This window comes from Mauremys mutica, chromosome 14 (genome assembly GCF_020497125.1).
Source record: "Mauremys mutica isolate MM-2020 ecotype Southern chromosome 14, ASM2049712v1, whole genome shotgun sequence".
Lineage (NCBI taxonomy): Eukaryota > Metazoa > Chordata > Testudines > Geoemydidae > Mauremys > Mauremys mutica.
In genome coordinates, this window is record NC_059085.1 from 15,564,035 (window position 1) to 15,587,423 (window position 23,389).

The following is a 23,389-nucleotide window of genomic DNA, read 5'->3' on the forward strand; positions in this document are numbered from 1 at the left end:
GCGTCTCCTTTCCTTCTAGCACAAAGTTAGCCAAAACTTCCTGCTGTGCAACTCTTTGAGTATTACTTTGATTATTTGGGAAGGAAGAATAATTTTCAGGAAACTGGTTTCAGTCCCCAGATCTGCCACAGACTTCCTATATGACTTTAGTCAAGTCTTTCAATCTCTCTGTGCTTCAATTCCCTTTCCGTAAAATGGGGATAATCCTTATTTTTGCCCAGCCTTTGTCTGTCTTGTCTATTTAAAGTATAAGCTCGGTGCAGGAACTGTCATTTACTATATGTAACTACTATGCCTGGCACAAAAGGATCCCATCTTTGTTAGAACCTCTGAGCCCTATCATAATACGTGACAAATAACAAAAATAAGAATATGACATTTGAATTCTGCCTTTGGTTACTTATGTTGCATAATATTATTTTAACTCTCTGACAGACATTTCCAACATGACTCTTAGGGCACATTAATATACACACTAGTATTTCTGGGTTATCTGTGGACATCCTTACAAAGACGGCTTGCCTTGCTGTGCATAGAAAACATATGAAAAGGATTGCAGATGCAGTCAAAATAAATTTCAAATTAAGATTTGACACAAGATTAACAGATATATTTCAGCAGGATGTGCCCAGCTCCCCTCAGCACCAATTAGATAAGTAGAGCAAATATGTTAGCCCTTTGTTATTTCTGTTGCTACAAGAAAAGCAATTATACCAAAGTTTGCTAGCCCTATATTGTCGTTGTCCCCTCCACATTTTTCTGGCCAATGCCCTTCAGGAATAGTGGTTCAAGGGGAGATTTTTCAAAGGCACAGATGGAAGTTAGATGCTTACTACCAGTGACTTTCACCTAGCTGCTATTTGTGCCTTTGAAAATCTCAGAGATTTATTCCAGGCCTTGTCACCTGACCACCTTGTTTCTGTGCTGCCAAGGGATATAATTTTTTTAGGCTCTTGTCTGGCAAAACATTTTGCAGCAAACACCTGAGCCTAAATGAGAACAAGTATCCACCACAACAGCTTAGTTAAGGGCTCACCTCCTTAACCGTAATGTGTCTCACCTCCAAAACTTGTCTCCTGCAAAAATGTATGTCTTCTTGTTTTTGCTCCAGTTAAAAGCTGCATTGACCTGTTGTACCTCGGGAGGTAACCCCAGACTGGTGAGTTTCTTTGGATATCCTCTCTCCAAAGTACTGGCTGAATAAACCCAGTACTCATTTCCTAAGTGGGAAAAACACTGAGTTACATGGTAGTTAACTCTGTTACACAGTGGATTAACCAAAAAAGCTATTTCTGTTTTGTGATACTTTATAGGATCTTTTATCATCCTGCTTATATTACTAGTAAGCAGTGTGTTCCAGTAGGCAGAGCACTGGACTGAGGCTCAGGAATTATGGTTCTGTTCCTGGTTCTAGCATTGACCTGATGCTTGGCTTTGGACATATAGCATCCCCTCTCTGTGCCTCTGTTTCCCTTCCTACTTGTCATCTGGCTTGTGTATTTAGATTGTAAGCTTTCTGGGACAGCGGGTGCCTCTGACTATGAGCATGCATAGGCCTTGCTGTCAGTTGGGTTTACTGTAGTACAAATAATTAACAATGATAATCTGGTTGGATGATGAAGTCTTAAAGCAGGGTAGTCTGAAGGCCAAACACAGCGTATATCCTGCGCACACCCACCCTCTCTGTGTATCTGTGGTTTGTTTATTTCAGAAATTTCTATTCATCCATCAAGTTAGATACAAGAATATCGCATATTAAGTGGCCATCTATATCTCCAATTTAAAAGGCCCTGATTCTGTGGTCCTTGATTTCTAATATGACCCAAAATACATAAAAATCAAAGGGCCAAATTCTGCAACCTTTACGTTGTTTGGTATCTTACTCAGTGAATATTTCCATTGACTCCAGTGAAATTACCCACCGGTGACCATGGAAACTTTCGCCATGAGAGAATATTTCTAATGGCCATAATTATATTACAATAATTATGAATGTCAGAAAGCTTTCCATTGACTTCACTGGGAGTTGGATCCGGAACTAAGTTATCTAACACAAGAAAGGTGTAAGGTGCAACATTGAACTTCCTGGCAAACTCATAGATTCACAGACTCCATGGCCACAAGGGATCATTGTGACAATCTAGTCTATAACACAGGCCATAGAACTAACTCAGAATAATTCCCAGAGCAGAGCTTTTAGAACAACATCCAATCTTGATTTAAAAATGGTCAGTGATGGAGAATCCACCATGCCCAGATTAGATTGTTCCAATACTTAATTACCCTCACCATGGAAAATTTACTCCTTATTTCCAGTCTGACTGTGTCTTGCTTGAACTTGGATCGGGTTATACCTTTCTTTTCTAGACTAGGGCTTTGGCTACACTTACACTTCAAAGCGCTGCCGCGGCAGCGCTGCCACGGCAGCGCTTTGAAGCGCTAAGTGTAGTCAAAGCGCCAGCGCTGGAAGAAAGCTCTCCCAGCGCTGTCCGTACTCCACCTCCCTGTGGGGAATAACGGACAGCGCTGGGAGCTGTGCTCCCAGCGCTGGGGCTTTGACTACACTGGCGCTTTGCAGCGCCGCAATTTGCAGCGCTGGAGAGGGTGTGTTTTCACACCCTGCTGCAGCGCTGCAAATTTGTAAGTGTAGCCAAGCCCTAGAGCCTATTATTAAATATTTGTTCTTTATGTAGATACTCATAGACTCTGCTCTACTTCAGATTCCCCTGTTTATGCATCTCAGAATTGCGGTAGCTATCTTGACCACTGAGTACACTAGGAGCTCATGTTCAGTTGATTATCCTCCACAACCCCCAAATCTTTTCATAGTCACTGCTTCCCAGGATAATCTTCTCCATCCTGTAAGTTACCAGCATGGCCTTTCAGAAGCAAAATGCGGATGCTCCTGTACAAAGGATTTTAGGGTATTTGGGCTAGAGGCAGTTTCCTACTGATCTTTTAGCGTTTGCTAGTCTTTCCTGTTTAGAATTTTTCTAAAGCAATTGCATTTCCCTGCAAAAAACAAAACAAAAAGCTACACCAAACCAAACCAAACCAAATAAAATCTCCAAAGTCCACCACAACTAACAATAATATTTACTGGAGATGGCATATCAAAGCATTTTGACTGTGCTGAGTTTTTATTGTTTTACCATGTAGCTTAACTCCAATAGCCAATCAAACATGGGGAATAAATTAACAATACTTTTTCCCCCTGTGCAGAAAATGTACAACAGCATCAGCCATGTGTTTTTTACATGGCTGGAGATGTTTAGTCATGTTGCAATGGATTCTGAAGGATAGTTTTTGCTGGCTCAGTTTTCCAAACATTGAAAACAACCTCCCAGCTGTATTAGTTTGGCTAGGCTCGCTGGAGCATATATATGACTGACTTAAAATGGACAGTATACTGATTTGTATCTATTATTATCCTCGGCCGTCAAGCTAGCTAGCATGCCCGCATGCATCCTCTCTGCCTGATGAGTAATCCGAGTTAGACTCCTGGAATGCAGAGCAGGAATTTGTCTTTGACAGACAGTAGAGGTGCAGCAGCAGAACATGGAAAGGAATGGAATTAAGTCTAAGATTCTCAAAGAGAAGTGATCTGTACTGATACTGTAGCTGACAATGAGGGTGACCTGGACAAAGGGAAGGGTGACATTCAGTGTGAGTGAAATGCCAGCATTCACATACAGTGACTCAGTTCTGCATATTGCCGAGTTTTTCTTTCAAGATGCTAACAGCCTTTCAGCTCCCAATGGGTTAAGGGCAGTGGAGGGTGCTCAGCACCTTGCAGGTTCTGGACCTTTAGTCCTAGGAAAGGAATAGCTGAAATCTGACATTCATAATAGATCTGATATGGCTGCCCTCAGAGGTACATTTCCCTCATCCAGCTTAGCATTTAGAAGACTGAATTTGAATGCAGCACTTATGCAAGCTATGTTTACAACTTCAAACCAATACCTGAAAAAAACACGGTCTTCTCTTCCTGAGGGGCCTCATAGACAGCATCGATTTTTTCTGGCACCTCCGGCCAGAATGTAGCAACAAGCAAGGGACCTGTGGGTTTATTTCGGGGGTTTACAGTCCTCCAGATGAATCTGAACAGAACAGAAAATGGCACAGGCTTTACAATGAACTGATTCATCAGCACATCTGTTTCTCATCATATCTGGCAAAGGCGTATGTGCCTGAACACGCACATGCTCTCACATGGTCTAGCAACAGCAGCACAAACTTATAACTGCTTGGCTATACATTCAAAACTGTGCCTGGGAGGTTAAATGAATTCTCCTGCAGCATGCTAATGAAATGGTTGCATAATCTGCCACCCGCCGGAACCTCACTGAAGTGAAGTAGATTGATGGCTGAAGGGTTCATGTTGCTTCTTGCGCCAGAGTAAAATGTATTCTATGCTTCAATTATACAAATAAAACCATTTACAAGGCAGTTACATGATTACAGTTATCCTGCTGTTGTGTATGGAGCAGATGGACCAGCATTTGACAAATGCAGACATTTGCATCCCATGAATTGCTCTTGCAATTATTATTGTAGGGACTAAAAGTTCAAATCGAATAACTATATATCAAGCAGCTGGGAAGTGAGCTTGGCTGTAAAAGAAACCTTAAACATGTTCATTAGAGAAATGCTTATTTTATGTACAAGCAGTATCCTCATTTGATATAAGATTTTAAAAACTGTAATGATCTTTCAATGGCAGAGCATTGTGTAGAAGGCACTTGATATTAACAAAGGCACTACTGGTTTTCTCCCCTGTTGAAGGAACAGCCTTCCCCCTCTCCCGCCCCAACAGAACAAAAGCTTATAGCAATTTGCCAATTTTTTAAGATGAAAAATCAACAAGCTAGCTGAAGCCCTGTTGCAACATACTTTATCTTGTAGCTAGTAAACTAATTATCAGGTCAAATCCAGCTTTTATCATTATGAAAAGTAGAAGCTGAAAAAAATGTGCCAGTTTTTCTCACCCCTAACTGGAATCCTTTTCTCATGAAACTCTCAAAGACTGAAATTGTATTTCAGTGTTGCCTAAAAATTGCAGGATCAGGCCCTAAATTGCTTTTGTAGATTGCTGTACCACCCATCAGTTGAAATCTGACTATGGATCAAAGGAGCTAGCAAGGACACAAATTTAGAGCATTTTAATATGTATTTGTCAGTACGATAGTTTTTTGTCTCATTTCTAAAATTAAACAATTCTGATAATAGGGTGTAGTAGCTGATATGAGCAAGACAGAAAATGACTAAACGTATGTTACTTTCCTTTTTTTTTTACAAAAGTTTTGTTAGATATAACTTGGTCTTAATAACTGGGATAATGATGTCTTAATGTGTTCTATTTTTCACTGATATAAACATCAATTTCATATTTATTTTTAATGAAGAATAATCAGAGTAGCTATAGCAGGCCACACACACACACAAAAGCAAATCTACTGATACACTATATGAAAAGGGTCCTTTTCCTATTGCCTATTATATGTTTCTTTTCTTTCACAGAAAAGCAGATCACGTGACATAAGGAACTCCATGTAACACATATCTGCCACTACATATATAGCTTTTGATAAATGATTATCCTTACAGAAGGGCCTAAGCTGCAGAATTCTGATCCATATTAGTGGCTCTGCAAGGGGAGCCCCTTTGCAAAGTTTGGATCAAATTTAGACTCTAATCAGAGAAAAGGGCCAGTGATCTATATCCACATTAGGATTCTAAACCTCCCAGAGCCCAGAAGGGTTCGAAAGCAGGGATGTGGTTCAAGCCCATCTCTACTGAATGGAGCCCATCAAAATATTTTTGACAACAGTTTTCTGTTGGCAAATGCAGTTTAGTCAAAAGTGATATGTTTTGTGGTTACGTGTTGATTCCAGCAAAAAATTCAACGGCAAAAGAGGAGAAATGAACTTTCTTGTTTCATTTCAATAATGCTGAAACATTTTGTTTAGACGTTTACATTAAATATTAATTTAATATTGTATATTACATATATATATAATGCATACAATATATTCTGTTTTTACATTTGTGAAACAAAATGAGTCAGTGGATTTGAATTTAAATTTGTTGGACTTTTCATTTTGCAGGAAATTTCTAATTTTTTTTTTGTTCCAATTGAATGAAAACAAATTTCTAAATGCTGGAATTTCCCACTGAACACAAATTCCAATTTCCTCCCATCTCGACTAATTAATAAGATTGCTTCCTACATCCTCATTGGAAAGGCTAGCAGGTCTTTTAATACGGGACCTCTTGCTTATGTAGAGTAGCACACACACACAGTAGTTCCCTTCTCTCATTTCTTGATTCTACATACATCTGTATGGAGAGGAAAAACAAAAACAAAACCCTTTGCTTTGAAGAGTTCATCTAGTCTTTCTCCTTAGTCTTCTCTCGGTCTTATATCTATGTGATATAAACATTGGATTCTTTGGTCATTTTTATTATTAAGGTGGGTGAGTCATAACCATGATTCAGGGTTATTTATTAATTCCAGAAATGGACCACAAGGTTGTTTTCTGCCTTCTCCCCTAATATTGGGAAATACAGGATACAAATATAGGCGAATGAATTCCAAAGTAAACCAAATAAATAGTCACACCCTCTCTTTGCTGAATGTTAGATAAAGTATGAGTCAGTTTGAACAATTTGTTTTAATCTTTATATTGTTCTTGGAACAACTGAATTATTCCGACTGCGTGTTGAATTTCATATTTCCCTATGATTTTGTATATTATAAAATGTTGACCTGACACGGCTGATGCCTTGTATATATACATTCATAATACTTGCACGTGAGTTTCAAGTGCAAGAGACCTATGTGAATAATATAGTTGATTAAAACAAGGCAATTGCTGATTACACTAATGCTATGACTGGCACTACCATGAGCAGCTGCCAAACAAAGAAAGTAGGGGAGACAGGTGGAGAGGAACTGCAAGAGGCTGTTGCTGGGCTCAGCAGAGGTGCCCTACACAAGGAAACTGAAGTATGGTGTATTTATACCTGACAACCTCCTCTCTCTTTCCCAGGACATTGAATGGAAATTTCTTCAGGAATCTTGGATTTTAAATGCTGGGAAACTGTTTTTAGTAGGATCTGTTTTCAGAGATGATCTCTATTTGTGCCAGAAAATAATTATGGCAAAAATGGAAGCTGGCTTGGGGCCTGGCTGAAAATTGGGCCCTAAAAATGATACATATGGCATTGGAGTATCAATTTTAATACCACAATTCAGAAGTGGTATGAGCTAGCCCCCAGTCAGGCAGGTTTTGCAAACATATCAAGTTACTTTTGTGCAATGCAACAAATTTGACTCCACAGATTTTTCCCCCTGCATTTAAACTTTGTTGTTGTTGTTTTGTTTAAAGGTGATTGACATTATTGAAAGGCCATGTGTTTAGCTAAAAGGAAGCCTGAGCTAAGGGTTGCCCTCAGACATCGAGGCTAGCAGAAGTGTGTGCCCTGTGTGTGGTAAACAGAAAGTGGTTCAGGTCCTGGGGTCCACCCCTTTGTAGCTCAGGCATGGAACGGTCCAAAGGTGGCTTTCTGCAATGTTTGCCCTCCAGGCACTGCTTTTGCAACTGCCACAGCCCACAAGGGACCTTTCTGGCAGCTGCACATCACCAGATTGTAGGGAAGCCCTGGTCACACCTACTTTTTTAGGGGTTGAAAGGAATAGCACAGGAGCTTCTAAGTGCCACAATGTCAGCAGAGATTCTTTCCCAAGGGAAATCTCCTGAGGCCCCTTATACCCAGAGCACCACAAAGCAGCTTCAGCGGGAGTTTTCTTCATAGTCTCTCTACTGTGTTCCTCTCTCCTCCATCTGTCACCCCACTCTCTGTTACTTGACCAGAAAACCAGTAACAGAGCAAAAGTTAACCTCCCGAACCTTGGCCCTTGATTCTGATCTCACATGCATGTAAATTGGGAGTAAATCCACTGTGGAGTTACATAGTGGTGAAGCAGGCCCCGAGAGCTTGCCTCTCCCTTCTGCTCTTTTTCTCTGAAAGGATGATTCAAAGAACATGGCTTAGGCAATATTATTTCGCAGAAAATCATAAGTGTTCCAGCTGAAAATTAAACACGGAGGAGATTTCTGGGCACACAACACCAGCAGGCACAAATGATTATTAAATGGCCTGAGACTGGAAGCTCCACAGCCGATATTTTGTGAGCATGCCCAGTTTGGTTATTTAGTTCCGTTCAGTACATCCAAGTCTCTTGTGTTTCAGCGGAGCACATAGCAGTTGTGGTTTCCAGTACTGCTGGAAAAATGGCCTTTGTGCCTGTTTATCTAGGACAATAATATAACCATCGACATTCTGATTCATGCCAATTTCAAATTTTACAGCACTGCATGAGCAGTTTTAAACAAGGAAGTCTGCTTCTTTTAAACAAGTGAGATTCGTTTTTACGTTTTTAGCTATTATTAAAAAGCTTAATTTCTAAAATGAATTTACTCAAGCACAAATTAGTGTGAATGTGCACACATCTATACTCCCCCACTCATACTGTATCATGTATATAAACACATATGCTGAGTCCATAGATTTTATGCCCAGAAAGAGCCATTATGATTATTTAGTCTACTGTCCTGTATAATACAGTTCTCTGGTTTTGTTGCAATAATAAAACATTGGATTATTGGAGCACTGAGTGTACTTTTCACTCTTTTATTCTGTTACTTTTTGCAACGCGCAGACACTGAAATTGGATGGGTCAGTTCCATTTGATAGTTTGGCCAGGTTCACTTGCTGGTCCTAAATCTGAGCTGTTGTGTTTGAGTCTCTCTCTCTCTCTCTCTTACACACACACACACACACATTCACACTCACACACACACACACACTCACACACAAAATATGCACATGGCCAGAACTTTAGCTATAGCCAGAGAATGCTTGGCATAACCGAGCAATGGGGAGGCGGGGGGAGCGCAACAGTGCTGTTTATACTCCCCCAACTAGAGCTGGTTGGGAGTTTTCTGGCTAAATGTTTTTTCATTACTGAGTCATCAAAACGGAACTATTTTCCAGAACCATATTTATTTCAATGATCTTCTGGAAAAACAGAAGTGGGCTCCAACGGAGCCCTGCCTGGTTTCCTGCCACCTTGCCTGGCGTGCTGCTGGGAAGTCCAGGCTCCCAAGGCCAGTGGCTCTAGGAGCACCCCTGCCGTTCAGACTGTCTTTGAGTTGGGGACCCCAGAGCTTCCAGGCTCCCTGTGGCAGAGCCCAAGCTACTGCAGAGATGGGAGCCTGGAAGCCCTCGGTAGCTCCAGCTCTAGACAAACCTCCCAAACCTGCAGAAGAGAGCCTGGGAAAATCTGAGGCTCCTGGGACTTCTAGGTTCCTGGCTCCCTGTCATTTAAACAAACAAACAAACAAACAAGATTATTTCTAAATCCTGCCTCTCCCTCCCCCGCGATTTCCCTTCCATGGGAAATTTCATCATTTCCACTTTGTTCTGAAACAGAACATTTGGTTTGTTCAGAATTTTGGATTTTTCCCTTGGATGGAAATTCCAGTTTTCAACCAGAATTTTACAGAATTGCTTTGACAGTATAGCACAAACTTTCCTTCTGCTCCAAGTAATCACAGAATCATAGGGTAAGACGGGACCACGAGGGTCATCTAGTCTAACCCTCTGCCAAGATCCACAGATGGCTCCAGCCTTCTTTTGAAAACCTCCAGTGAAGGAGCTTCCACAACCTCTCTAGGCATCTGTTCCATTGTCCTCCTGTTCTCACATTGTTTCCTGAGATTTAATCTAAAATCTGCTATGTTGTAGTTTGAACACATTGCCTCTTGTCCTGCCCTCTGTGGCAAGAGAAAACAACTTTTCTTCATCTTTTTTATGGCAGCCTCTTACCACTAAACAATGTCTCTCACTTACCTGTCTTTGAAGAAAAACGTTTCTCCTCTAATTTGGGAGATACCATCAAATATGACATCTTGTTTGCATAACATTGGGGTGACTGGTCCAAGTGTTGGAGCTGGATCTGGCCCAAAATCAGTGGATCCTCCTACAACGAAGAACAGATTTATACTCTAATGTTTGAGTGTATTGTTGTTCTAATAATGTGAAGACCCCAAACTGCTATAAATCATTTAAGGGAAACAATCACTTCAGTTGTTTGGAGGTTATATTTGATGGAAATTAGAAAATGTTTCAGAGGTTGTGTAGTTCAGTGGACAGGGCACTAGATTAGGACTCAGAAGGTCTTGGGGTGGGAGGAGTCTATTCCCAGCATTGCCACTTGCCTGCTGTGTGAGCTTTGTCAAGACATGTCATTTCTATGTGCCTGTATTTCCCCTCCTACCCATAGTTGATCTAGTCTATTTAGTCAGGAAGATTTTCAGGACAGATAATTTTTGTTTGCAACTCGCATTTATTAACTTTGAGAATTTTTTTGCCCAGTGGTGGGGTAGTTTAAAATATAACAAACTAAAGTTTCTTAAAACAGTGTATGCCATGGTATCTGAACTGACGTGCAGATAATTCTGAATACTATACATACCAGCTTTTTGTACTGCAGTTTTTCCAGCCTGCTAATAGTTTGCAAGTCATAAATACACATTTTGAGCCATTTGTTGCCTTTCTCCCCTCATTAAGAATCAAAATGTTCTCTTCAAAACATGCACTTTGCCATCTGTTGGATTTTATTTTGTTTTGTTATTTGGCTGTGGCTGCATTGCCTGGTGTAGCATCTGGCTGCTCCTTAGCAATCAGGTGATTTTACATCATTAAACAAAACGTGACTCCAGCTGATTTGATGTAGCTCTGATTAATGCTAGAAAATGTGTAATGAACAATAATCCCAAAAGCAAAATACAAGTTTGTTTACAAAAATGAAAAGTTTTTTGAGTTAAAGTATTACTTCAGTTAGTTAAAGAGGCAGGAAGGATGGTCTTCTGGTTAAGCCTTAGGGCTGTGACTTAAGAGACTTGGGTTACATTCTGAGCTCTTCCAGAGTCTTTCAATTATGAACTTGTGAATATCACTTAACCTTACTGTGTCTCACTTCCCAATCTTTTGGTAGTATGCTGCATCCTTTTCTGCTTCCATCCCTTTGTTTTGTCTATTTAGATTGTAAAATATTCCAAGCAGGGATACTTTTTACATGTTTATGTGCAGCATCTCGCACAATGAGGTCCAGTCTTGGTTGGGCTCTCCAGACTTCACACAAATGATTAAATAATTTCAATTAAAGAGCCCAGGAATTGGAAAAAATGAATATCAAAGTCATTTTTTTGAATAAAGAACATATATCTGGTAATTATTTGGTATTATTATTAGCATTCCTAAGGTGTCCAGAACTACAGAATCAAGGCATCAGTAATTAAGAAGTGATGAAGTTAGAAAACTGCGAAATGATATGATCCTTCCAAACTGCTCAGCAGCCTTATATTCAGAGATATTTTCATCCCTACATGGTAATTTAGCAAGTCTATAGACTGAATGGATTTTAACTGATCAAAGTTATAAAACCACCACCATGCAATATATGTTAAAATGATCTCTGGAGAAAAATACATAAATATTAAAGATGAACACAGAATACAAATATCTGATATCCTCCTCTTCCCCACAGAAACATCTGGTATATACAGCTATCACCTTCCACACATTATCTACAAATGTTGTTTCTCCTGTTGTACAGCCTAAATCGTTGGCTGATTGATAGGACGGTGATAGAGGTAACACACTACACATACTCGTAAATTCTGGTCCATCATCAATAAATCAATCAGGTGAGGAGGCTTATTGTTCACATATCATTCTGAAACTTATCAGGAAATAACAAGAAACATCTATCATGTGGAGAATAATCACTAAATTGAGCAGAGTGGAGACAAGAAACTCATGAAAAGCAACTTGTCCCTCCAGCACAATTTATTTTCATTTTAACCACCACCAGCAATCACCAGCTTCTAAGTCTAGGGAGTGTCTCCTTAATGAACAAGGTAGAATTGCTCATCTGAAGCATCCCTATTTGAAAACAATAGTACGAGGCTGAAGAGGGCGTGTGTGTCGCCATCTGTGAAACAGCTTTACCCTCTTTGCATTGCTTTTAGACAAAAAAGGCCTTTGGAGTATAGACTTAAATGTCCTTTACAGGCTAAAAGAGTGAGCTCCCTAGTTGGTGTCAGAAGAAGAAAATTATATGCCCAGCCATTGACCTCTATCACCCCATTGCTTCCAGGAGACTAAATGAAGAGCTAAATATCTGTCATGAAGTTTTCTCTGGTTGATGGTAGGTAGTACACTGTCCTTAAGGAAAGTCTCTATCCCCATGTTAGGCCCAGGTTCTGCCCAGAACTATGCATGCACATCTCCCACAGAAACAGGGGTGTGCTCAGGAATTTAAATGTTTCCGCTTTGTGTGTGGGGGGCACATTAAACACACATACATTATACACAAAACTATATAAACCCATGCACATGCATCATATGCAAAGAAATAAACAGCCACGTGATCACCATTTAAATGAACTGCACCTTTAATCCACTTTGAATATGGGATCCTTAACCTTATGGGGGGAACATGTGCAAACCAAGTAGGTGCATGTGCATCCATAATCTCACATTACGGGGATACATGTATGACCTCACTGAGTTTGCGCACTGCATGTTAGGAGGAAATATCTTAATAGAAAAAAAAAGCGGGGGGGGGGGAAGGGCAGAGAGCTCCTCCCACCCTGGGGCTGCAGTGGAGAGAGTGAGCTTCTCCTTCACTTGGGGCGGGGCTTGGTGGGGGACGCAGAAATCCTCCTGCCCTGCAGCTGCGGCAGGGAGAATGAGAGAGCTCCTCTCCCCCAGGGTTGCAGTGGGTACAGAGTGGGGAGGGTCCATACCAGGACCCTTGTACTGCCCTCTGCCATTTAGTCAGGATAGACCACCCCTTTAGCAATATGTAGGGCAAGGTGATGATGGTCCCCTGACATCTGGTCATGACCCCTGAGTTAAGGACTCCATGTTACAGAGCAGGTATCCCACAATTCCCAGCATGGCGTTTCATAGCCAAAGAGAGAGAGAGCCTTTGAACGTTCCACCTAAAGATACGGGATTAACCTATGCTGCTCTGGGGCTTTCACAGCTCAGAAGCGTAAGTGGCTGTTTGTTACTGAATTGAGCCATTAATAGGAAGTAGGAACAATATCTTGAGTGAGGCAGGCAAGGGAATGGAAATTTGCATCTCTAATTACTCAGAAGTGCACGTTATTTATAATAGCATCTGAAAATACTAGGTCAGCCCGTACTTTTGATAAACGATGAATACTTTACCATAAAGTTCCTGGATTCCTTTAATGTCATCCTGAGACAGTCTGAAGTTCTTGGTAAAGGTGTAGATTGGAGCCATAAGAGCTCCTGGGTCCTCAGAGTGCTCTAGTCCCATGGCATGGCCAAATTCATGAGCAGCAACCAAGAAAAGACTGTAACCTGAACAACACAATGAGTCAACACAGGTTGCTTGTATCCGAATAAAGATATACTGCATCTATTATCCCAGGCCCATAAAATTGCCACTCCTCCTCTCTCCACCAAAAGATTCCCATAATAAATATTGCTTGATGTGGAATTTCATATAATAATAATAAAGATGCCGTGCATATTGCCAAGTCTTAGGAAATGTCATTAGACAGAAAGGTTTCTTTTCAATCCTATTGTACAGTTGACTCGTGCATATATTTTCCCTGTCTCTCATGTAAAGTGCCCTTGAACATTGACTTAGTACTTCTGAGAAGGAAGGAAGTAGTTCAAGTGAAATGTTTGATTTATTTAGCATGGAAGAATTAAACCACAATCTGGACCTTGAATCTTACTTTCAATCATTAAAAACCATCCAGGAGTTATACAGCTCTATTGAGGGTTTTTTTATTTTATTTTAACAAAATTGCTGTTTTCATTATTTGTCTTGCTTGAGTTGCAGATAAGATGAGGCAGGCAGAGGCCTAGGATTAGTGCAGTAGCCTTTCACCTCTGGATTTCTGAGTTTAAAACCGACCTTAGGTCACTAGTAATTTTGTACTGCCATCTTAGACTCTAGTACATATTTGTCAACACCCAGTCGTCAACTCCATAATCCTTATTAGTACAGGAGGGCATTGATTCAGTACGGTTAAATAACTACTGATAGGTGAAAAATCATCCATATTACAAAAGGGCAGCATTTTATCAACAGTTACCAAATCAGTGTCTGAATAGAGAAGTTATTTCCTGTTCTAAAAAAATGGAAAATGCTTCTGTATATCAGATACCTGAATTTAGCAATTGTTGGTCAATGTTGCAAGTACTGCATTTAAAAACCATCTCTAATTTATTTACAAATAACACCAAAGATTATTAAAATGAAAATAATTTATTAAAAAAAATATTTCCCCCACTTTTTCAAGAGTTGTGGGGTTTTGTGGGCGGCTTTGGTTTGTTTTTTTTTCCTGCTAACCCTTTCTGGGAGTGGTGGGCCACAAGTTGGCCGCCACTGCTTTAGGGGAACATTTATGATTAAAAACCTGTTTCCTTTGCTGTCTTTTAAAAATATCCTGCAAACATTTTTATGTATTTATTTTGACAAGCTTTTTCCAAACCCTAACTTTGGGCGCCAGATGTACTCTGAGAGTGTCCTTTTATTTTCAAAAGTAAAATATGCATTCCCAAATTTGTAGGGAAAGTAATGCAAGTGTACATGAATTATAAATATGGGTCCAAACTTATCCTGGATGTAATGCCGATTACATCAATTACTCACAGCATTTTGGTCAATGTTCTTCTATCATTGGTTAGCCCGAGACAGAGGTGGGAGTAATACACATTGCTAAAGGTTTTCAAGTTATTGTTTGAGAAACTGTGTTACCTTGATCTGGACAAAAGCCCCATTTGCGGTCATCATCATAGTTACTAGTGGAAGCACACCACATCTTGCCATCACTACGTCCAGCGCTTGTGCAGGATTCATACTTATTGCCAAGGAAGGTGAAAGGAAATACGCAAGGAGCTCCTTCTGAATTTCCACCAACCGTTGACATTGCTATGGGGAAAACAATATTTAAATGCAATAAGTAGAGAATCAACCAGCTTTTGTGACATAAAACTGACATCACCTTCTCTTAAATCGTACCTAAGCCCAGAAAGCAACTGGAAAATCTGAACTGTTGTAACAAACACGGAAACTGTGACTGAAAATGACAGTTTGAAAACAGGGGCGGCTCTAGCCATTGCGCCGCCCCAAGCACGGCGGCACGCTGCGGGGGGCGCTCTGCTGGTCGCCGGTCCTGCGGCTCTGATAGACCTCCCGCAGGCGTGCCTGCGGATGCTCCACCGAAGCCGTGGGAGCAGCGGACCCTCCACAGGCACGCCTGCGGGAGGTCCGCCAGAGCCGCCTGCCGCCCTCCCGGCGACCGGCAGAGCGCCCCCCGAGGCGTGTCACCCCAAGCACACGCTTGGCGTGCTGGGGCCTGGAGCCGCCCCTGTTTGAAATGGAAATTGCCTGCAACTGAGGAAAAGCGAGGGAAAGTCTAATTGTTCCTGCTGAAGCCACGGAACCTAAAGACAAAAACTGCAACTGGCAACTACTTGAAAGAAGCAGTTACTCTACTGCAGCTCAATGGCATGTGGAATTGGAGGGGGAACTGATTAACAAAGTGGTATTAACAACTGGTATTAGCCTAATTAATACGATCGTTTCTGGTAATGCTTTCAGTTGTCTTCCATGAGTAGATTTATTGATAGAAACTTATAATTTTGTTATATATCAGCAGATTGTGAAGTGTCACACTGAAGTTTACTTAGCTTCTGAGGACAAAAAAAGATCTGAGGCCTGGTCTACACTAGGACTTTAATTCGAATTTAGCAGCGTTAATTCGAACTAACCGCTCAACCGTCCACACCAGGAAGCCATTTAATTCGAACTAGAGGGCTCTTTAGTTCGAATTTGGTACTCCACCCCGGCAGGTGGAGTAACGCTAAATTCGACATGGCTAGTTCGAATTAGGCTAGGTGTGGATGGAAATCGAACTTAGTAGCTCCGGGAGCTATCCCACACTGCACCACTCTGTTGACGCTCTGGACAGCAGCCCGAGCTTGGATTCTCTGCCCAGCCACACAGGAAATGAACCGCGAAAATTTGAATTCATTTTCCTGTCTGGGCGGTTTGAATCTGACGTTCTGGTTGCACATCGGGGCGAGCTCCGCAGCACCGGCAGCAATGCAGAGCTCTCCAGCAGAGGAGTTCATGTAATCTCTGAATAGAAAGATGGACACCGAAAAGACAGACCGGGAACTCTTGGATCTGATCGGTGTGTGGGGCGAGGAGTCTGTGCTTTCGGAGCTGCGCTCCAACGAACGGAATGCAAAGACCTACGAGAAGGTCTCCAAAGCCATGATACAGACTGAGGATACAGCCGTCATGCAACGCAGCGCCGCGTGAAAATCAAGGACCCCAGACAAGGCTACCAAAAAATCAAAGCGGCCAACGGACGCTACGGAGCCTGCCACCACTGCCCCACCAGTGACCATGGACTCTGATGATGGGACAGTGTCGACGGACAGTTCCTCGACGATGTTCACGGACGGGGAAGATGAGGAAGGGTTTGTGGAGGACGAGGCAGGCGACAGCGCTTACAACGCTGGTTTCCCCGACAGCCAGGATCTATTCATCACCCTCACGGAGATCCCCTACCAACCCTCCCCGGCCAGGAACCCGGATCCTGAATCAGGGGTAGGAGCAGTCGGTAAGTGCTTTAACCATGTTAACTTTTATTCTTAATATAACAGGAATCTGAAGTGTGTGAAAAGGAGGTCTCTGTATATATGGTGATAGAACACAAATCCTCCTGGGAGAACGCCACGAAGCTCTCCTGCCGTTAATCGATAAGCATCAGCAGGAGGTTCCTGGGGAGAGCTGCCTTATTGGGTGCTCCGTGATAGCACACTTTTCCGCGCGAGGCTTTCATGCGGTATTCAGGGAGCACTGCCTCCCAGAGCACGGCTGCATAGGTCCGTGGTTCGTGCTAGATTTCACGCAGCATGCGCTCTCTATCTCCTTCAGTGCCTGTCCTCACGGTGATCTCGCTCTTAGACTCCTGCATCTAAGTAGGGGAAGAAATGTTACGTTACGCCTGGTCCAAAGTATTTTTAATAAATAAACGGACAGACGGCATAGCACAGACTCAGCACGCAGCTGCGTGACGAGCGTAACGGAAAGCCAAAGAATCAAATGGACGCTCATGGAGGGAGGGGGGAACGAGGACGCAAGGTATCCCACAGTTCCTGCTGTCTCCGAAAAGCATTTGCATTCTTGGCTGATCTCCAAATGCTTCTAGGGTCAAACACAGTGTCCGCGGTGGGACGGGGCATAGCTCGGCAATTTACGCACCCCCCCGACCCCCAGAAGTAAAAGGGAAAACAATCCTCTGTTGACTCTTTTACATGTCACCGTATCTGTACTGAATGCTGCAGATAGACGCGATGGTGCAGCACTCAACACCAACATCCTTGCTCCCCCCACGCTATGGATGGCTGATGGTACAAAACGATGGAAATCCATCCTCATCATCAGCCTATTGGCACATGGGGCAGTGCAAAAGGGCTGGTAACCATGACAACCGTACCAACTTGCTTGGGACCGGTCGGTCAAGGCCGCCTGTTGCTAATTTTTCATGGTAGATGGTGCAGTATGGCTGGTAACCGTCCTCATCATTGCAACAGGGGGCTGAGATCCATCAGCCCCCACCCTTCATTGTAAAGAAAAGATTCAATTGCCCCTGGAGTAGCAGAGGGATGAGTGGCTCCCTCCTCCACACCCCTTAATGTCATCTCTGGACTATCATTGCAGCTGGAGGCTTCCTTCCACTCATTTCTCACAAACGACTACCTGTGTCTTATTCATGCATTCTATATTACTTCATCACACAAGTGGGGGGACAATGGTATTGGAACCCAGGAAGGCTGGGGGAAGAACGTAATGAACAGCTGGGGTTGTTTCAGGAGCACACCCTGTGAATAGCGTTCAGCTCAAAATTTATGCAGGATTGGACAGAGAGCAGCTGTGGTCTCTGATTGTATGATACAGTGGTTCTCTAGTACAGTTGCACATAATCTAGGCAGGACTGATTCTATTTTTAGATACCCAAAAAGGAGGGATTGACTCGGGGAGTCATTCCCAAATTTTGCTTTTGCGCCCCTGGCTGATCGACCAGGGGCACTTATGACAGCACCAAATGGCGCAGTGCAAAAGGACAGGTAACCATGACCATCTTATTACCGTCTTCTTACCAGTTCATGGTATGGTAGACGGTGCAGTATGCCTGGTAACCATCGCTGCTGTCATGCAAAAGCATAAGCATGCTGCTGTGTAGCGCTGCTGGTCCGCCTCTATCAGCGGCATACAGTACACATACGGTGACATACACAAAAGGCAAAATAGGGTCCATTGTTGCCACGCTATGGCGTGTGCCAGGGCATTTCATGGAAAACGTGATCGAAATGATTGTCTGCCCTTGCTTTCCCGGAGGAAGGAATGACTGGCGACATTTACCCAGAATCCACCGCGCAAATGATTTGTGCAACAGCAGGCACAGGGGTCTCAACAAAAAATTCACAGAGACAGCCTAGATTCAGTTAATTGTTCGCAAAAAAGTATCATTGCAAGGAATTAACTAACTGTTTCCCATCTCACAGCTTCCACTGTCTCCAGACCTTCCACAGCATCCACCTCGCAGAGGCTGGCGAAGATTAGGCGGCGAAAGAAAAAGACAAGGGACACGATTTTCGATGAATGTGTGGGCTGCTACCTAGCCGAGGCGGACCAGCAGAGGCAGTGGAGGGAGAAAGTCTCTCTGTACCAGTGCTCACACAGCGAATGGGAGGAGAGGTGGCGTGAGGAACACAAGCAGGCGACTCAAGCAATGCTTGTACTACTGAGGGAGCAAACGGACATGCTCCGGCGACTTGTGTATGTTCTGCAGGTCCGCTGCAGGACAGAGCCCCCGGCAGTATCTCTGCAACCGCCCTCCCCCGCCACAAAGTCACATACCCCCCTCACCCTAAATAACCAGGAGGATGCCCGCCCTGGTCCGTGAATACTGTCACTGCACCCCAGCAGAGTGCTCAAGTAACCAAAAGCTCTCATACCCTACGTTTGCATAAGTCCTTCCCTTCCGGACTCAAACAAGTCCCAATCCCAGTCCCATCCCATAACTGTGTACTTAAGTAATAAAAATACTTTGCTGTTAAGTACTGTTTCCGTCATGTTTCCTCACTGAAGACTGTGTTTGAATGGGGTGCGTGGGGAAGTGCGTTGCTAATTGCATAGGACAGGCACCTTTCGCAGGGTACAGACACGGGGGCCGGATCAGCAGCGGGTAACACACACAGTGCAGTCAGCAGGCACCGTGGTCGGTATGGGAGGTGGTTTCCAGGTTCTGTGTGGGCGGTGGGGATGTGACTTTTTAGCGGGGGAGGTCGGGTACAGATCTTATACAGCGGTCCTTGTTGTGGACCGCTGAGTCACGCAGCAGAGGAATCTGTATCCGTCCTCCTCCGCCACAAGGCCACATAGCCGCCCGCACACAGAATCCCAAAAAGGAGGGATGGCAGGCTCCGTTGAAACAAGCAGTCCGGCAATGCGGACCGCTGTACGATCAGGAGCCTGTCATTCCTTAAGTTTAGAGGCGGTCTTTACATCAGCGCACACCCTACCCACCGCAGTCTGCGTTCCAATTTCGACCCTTTAACGAAAAGTCATGAATAAAGAAACCTCTCCTCAGTAACAGTGTGACATGTATTTTATTTTTACACGTGTCTTGGAAGTGGAGGAAACGGGGAGAACGGGGTATTTAACCGAAGAGGAGAGTCAACAGTAACTGGGTAAAGAAACAGGGGCAGGTTCAGCTTCTCTGTAAAGAAACTGAACAGTCACAGGTCACGCTGCTCGCTGGTATTTGAAGAGTTCCTTGTCGCTGTCCCAGGCGCCTGTATAGGGCTTCATGAGCAAGTGCATTAGCGGGCAGGCTGGGTCACCGAGGATCACTATAGGCAAATGCACATCCACAACAGTTATTTCGTGGTACGGGAAGAAACTACCTTCCAGCAGGCGTCTGAGCAGCCCACAGTTCCTGAGAACACATGCATCAGGAACCTTGCCCGGCCATCCGACGTTCATGTTGGTAAAACGTCCCCTATGGTCCCCCAGTGCTTGCAGAACCATTGAAAAGTAGCCCAATTTCTCAGCAGCTGAATGTGGAAGAGGTGGACGATAAAGTGCGAGGAGGAGAAAACGGCGAGGATCGCAGCGGGCTCCATGCTTGCAGTGCTGTGGCGTCCACGCTGTCACTGACCAGAAAAGTGCACGAACAGATTGCCCGCAGGCGCTTTCAGGGAGGGAGGGAGGGCGTGATTGACGGTTCAATGACGACAGTTACCCAAAACCACCCTCGACACATTTTTTCCCCCAGCATGCATTGGGGGGAAATCCCAGAATTCAAATGGGCAGCGGGGACTGCGGGAACTGTGGGATAGCTTCCCACAGTGCACCGCTTCGAAAGTCGACGCCGGCCCCGTGAATGTGGACTCAGAAGTTCGAATTAGTGTATTTAGTATGGATACACAAATTCGACTTCATAAGGTCGAATCCACAAATTCGAATTAAGTAGATTCGAAATAGTCCTGTAGTGTAGACAAGGCCTTAGAGGAGTCAAAAAGTCAGATCTTGCACACTGAGACAGTCGAGGTGTACTGACAGAAAGGATCAATTTAAAATCAGTGGTTTTTAAACTAAGCTAATGAGAAGGATATAAACTATATGTGATATGTGCTGCGGAGTAAAATTTCTACCTTTGGTACTCATGGAGACCGCTTTTTGTCTTCCTATTCTACAATATCCACCCACACTTTTAAATATGGCCAGTGGGTCAGAACCATCATGGAAAGGATGCTGAAGAACTGTACCCCTTATATGTTGCTCAAGGTTGGAATGAAGGATATTGAGTAGCCACAGTGCAGGAGTGTGGCTTAGCCAGAACGCATGTAGATAGCACGGGATCCGTGCAGGATGTACTGACTTTCACGCTGTGAAAATAGGAGTGTTAAATATGGCAGGGTTTGGGGTTTGCTTTGTGGAGTTGCAGAATCTACACCAATGCCATATGGTCATTCCACTTTCACACACACTGTTCCGAGGCATCACTGGGCTTAAATGTCATAGGGGGATTTGTGGCATAATTTGGAAAGAGCTCTTATATTTGCTGTAAATCCATAGAAAGTTGGAATCAAGACTAACCAGGCCAGCTAGATGATTGGCATTTTGCATAAACCAGATGTAAACAATAAACAAATGCAAAGCACAACAGGCTGATTATGTAGTAACTTCTTCATCTGCTCAAAAGTTAGTCATTATTTGTATTACCAGAGCACGTTGGAGCCCCAGTCTTGGAGCAGGACCCCACTGTGCTAGATACTGTCCAAAAAAACAAACAGAGGATCCTTACAGATAAGTGTATGAACTACTTCTAGTTATTGTTAAGATTTTGTGTAAGAATTTCAGTATATTAGTCCCAATGTTCTCCCGCTCATTTAACCTTCACTTAGATTTTTCTGTGTCCCCATTACCAGTTATGCTAAGTTTGATCCTTTTTTGCTGTTAAGAGTAATGATGGCTCAGAAAGTCAGAAATAATTAGCAACCAATCAAAATGCTCCAAGTACCTATTTTAAACAGAGATGGCATTTTAAAAAGCTTGGAAATGGATTCAATCTGTTTGTTCATCCAGAGCCAGCCATTGCTCCAGAGTTAGGCTTACATTTAGTTTTGGTTTCATTACATTTGGTGGCTTCACCTTGGCTCCATTAAGTGCCAGGAGTGCTGAACCATCATAGGCAGTTTAAATGAGTAACCGTGCTTTTCATCTGTATCTCAGAAAAATGATTCCTGCCAAGTTATACAATCCTCTAAACTAATTTTGTTCCTGTGACACGCTATGTGGTAACGACTGACGTTAACAAGCATTTAAAATTGTCAAGAAAGCAGAAAGATCATTCTTCTGGAGAGAGGAGATAATTTTCAATTTGTTTCCTAGTATGTTGTAAATTCGTAAAGGCATATTTATTAAGTTAAATTTGACTGTGCTAAACACTCTTTTAAAAAAAAATGTTAATCATTAGTCATTGGCTGTTTAAGTTTCACATTTCCTTTGTACTGCTTTTTTCATTTGTGACTCATGTTTCAGGGATATTAAAAAGTAATAATCTACCCACATTTACCATGTAGTGGTAGACATTTATACCTACAATTTAAAGTCATACATGTGTGCTTATGCTCATTTTTGATTTAGCTGTGCAAATTCCTGATGCCCATGGGCAAGCTATCTAGGATTGTGTGCATGCATCCAAGATTTTTTCATCTGAACTGGGTATATGTAAAATTGTATGCAACCTTAGATGCATTTGCTTTTACAGATTTAGGCTATACTTTGGTTGGCCTATACAGTATACCTCAAATATATGACTGTTGTTGTAGGTAATTCCATTTCCATCTGGAAGCTGAAAGAGCCAAGGAATCTGGGAAAGTTGCTATTTGTGACTTGCTTACGTTAGAAAAACGCAAGCAAACTCTTTCAAACCTCAGGAAAGTTTCAGCTCTGAGCTTTGGTCCAGTGTTCCAAGTGTGGTTCTGATTACATCTGAATGGATATATTCACTGCTAGTCAGGTGACTAGTGTGGTGAAGGAAAAAGCCATACCATGGCCTCAATTCATTTTTGGGTGTAATTCAAGGGGTTAGTTCTGATTGGTACTACACAGCTCTCCCTAGCAATTTTCCAGCACTTGGGCTGATAAATCCAGAGATTTATTTATCTGGGTACTGCTGGAAGAGCATACTCAGTAAAGGGGATGGAATTCTGGAATCCACTTCCCTTTTGGTCTGACAGAGCACTGCTCCCTACAGGTCAGGCATATTGAATAGCTATTTTATTTTCTCTGACTTTTCCTGAGATGCAGAAAGGACTTGAGGATTTTTGTTTTTTCTGGGGGTTGGAGGGTTGGATGGGAATTCAGTAGTTCTTTAGAATCATAGAATCATAGAATCTCAGGGTTGGAAGGGACCTCAGGAGGTCATCTAGTCCAACCCCCTGCTCAAAGCAGGACCAAACCCAACTAAATCATCCCAGCCAGGGCTTTGTCAAGCCTGACCTTAAAAACCTCTAAGGAAGGAGATTCCACTACCTCCCTAGGTAACCCATTCCAGTTCTTCACCACCCTACTAGTGAAAAAGTTTTTCCTAATATCCAACCTAAACCTCCCCCTCTGCAACTTGAGACCATTACTCCTTGTTCTGTCATCTTCTACCACTGAGAACAGTCTAGATCCATC

General features: G+C 42.9%; 1 protein-coding gene across 1 annotated transcript in view; it reads right to left on the reverse strand.

Moving 5' to 3' along the window:
- MMP2 (matrix metallopeptidase 2) overlaps nt 1-23,389 on the reverse strand; it is a 50,423-nt gene that overhangs the window by 6,076 nt on the left and 20,958 nt on the right. Inside the window, exons 7-11 of the mRNA XM_044987531.1 lie at nt 14,879-15,052; nt 13,312-13,467; nt 9,919-10,048; nt 3,964-4,100; nt 1,061-1,220 (exon numbers count right to left, since the gene is read on the reverse strand). Of these exons, the coding sequence (XP_044843466.1) occupies nt 1,061-1,220; nt 3,964-4,100; nt 9,919-10,048; nt 13,312-13,467; nt 14,879-15,052 (757 nt within the window). The remainder of the gene's footprint in view (nt 1-1,060; nt 1,221-3,963; nt 4,101-9,918; nt 10,049-13,311; nt 13,468-14,878; nt 15,053-23,389) is intronic.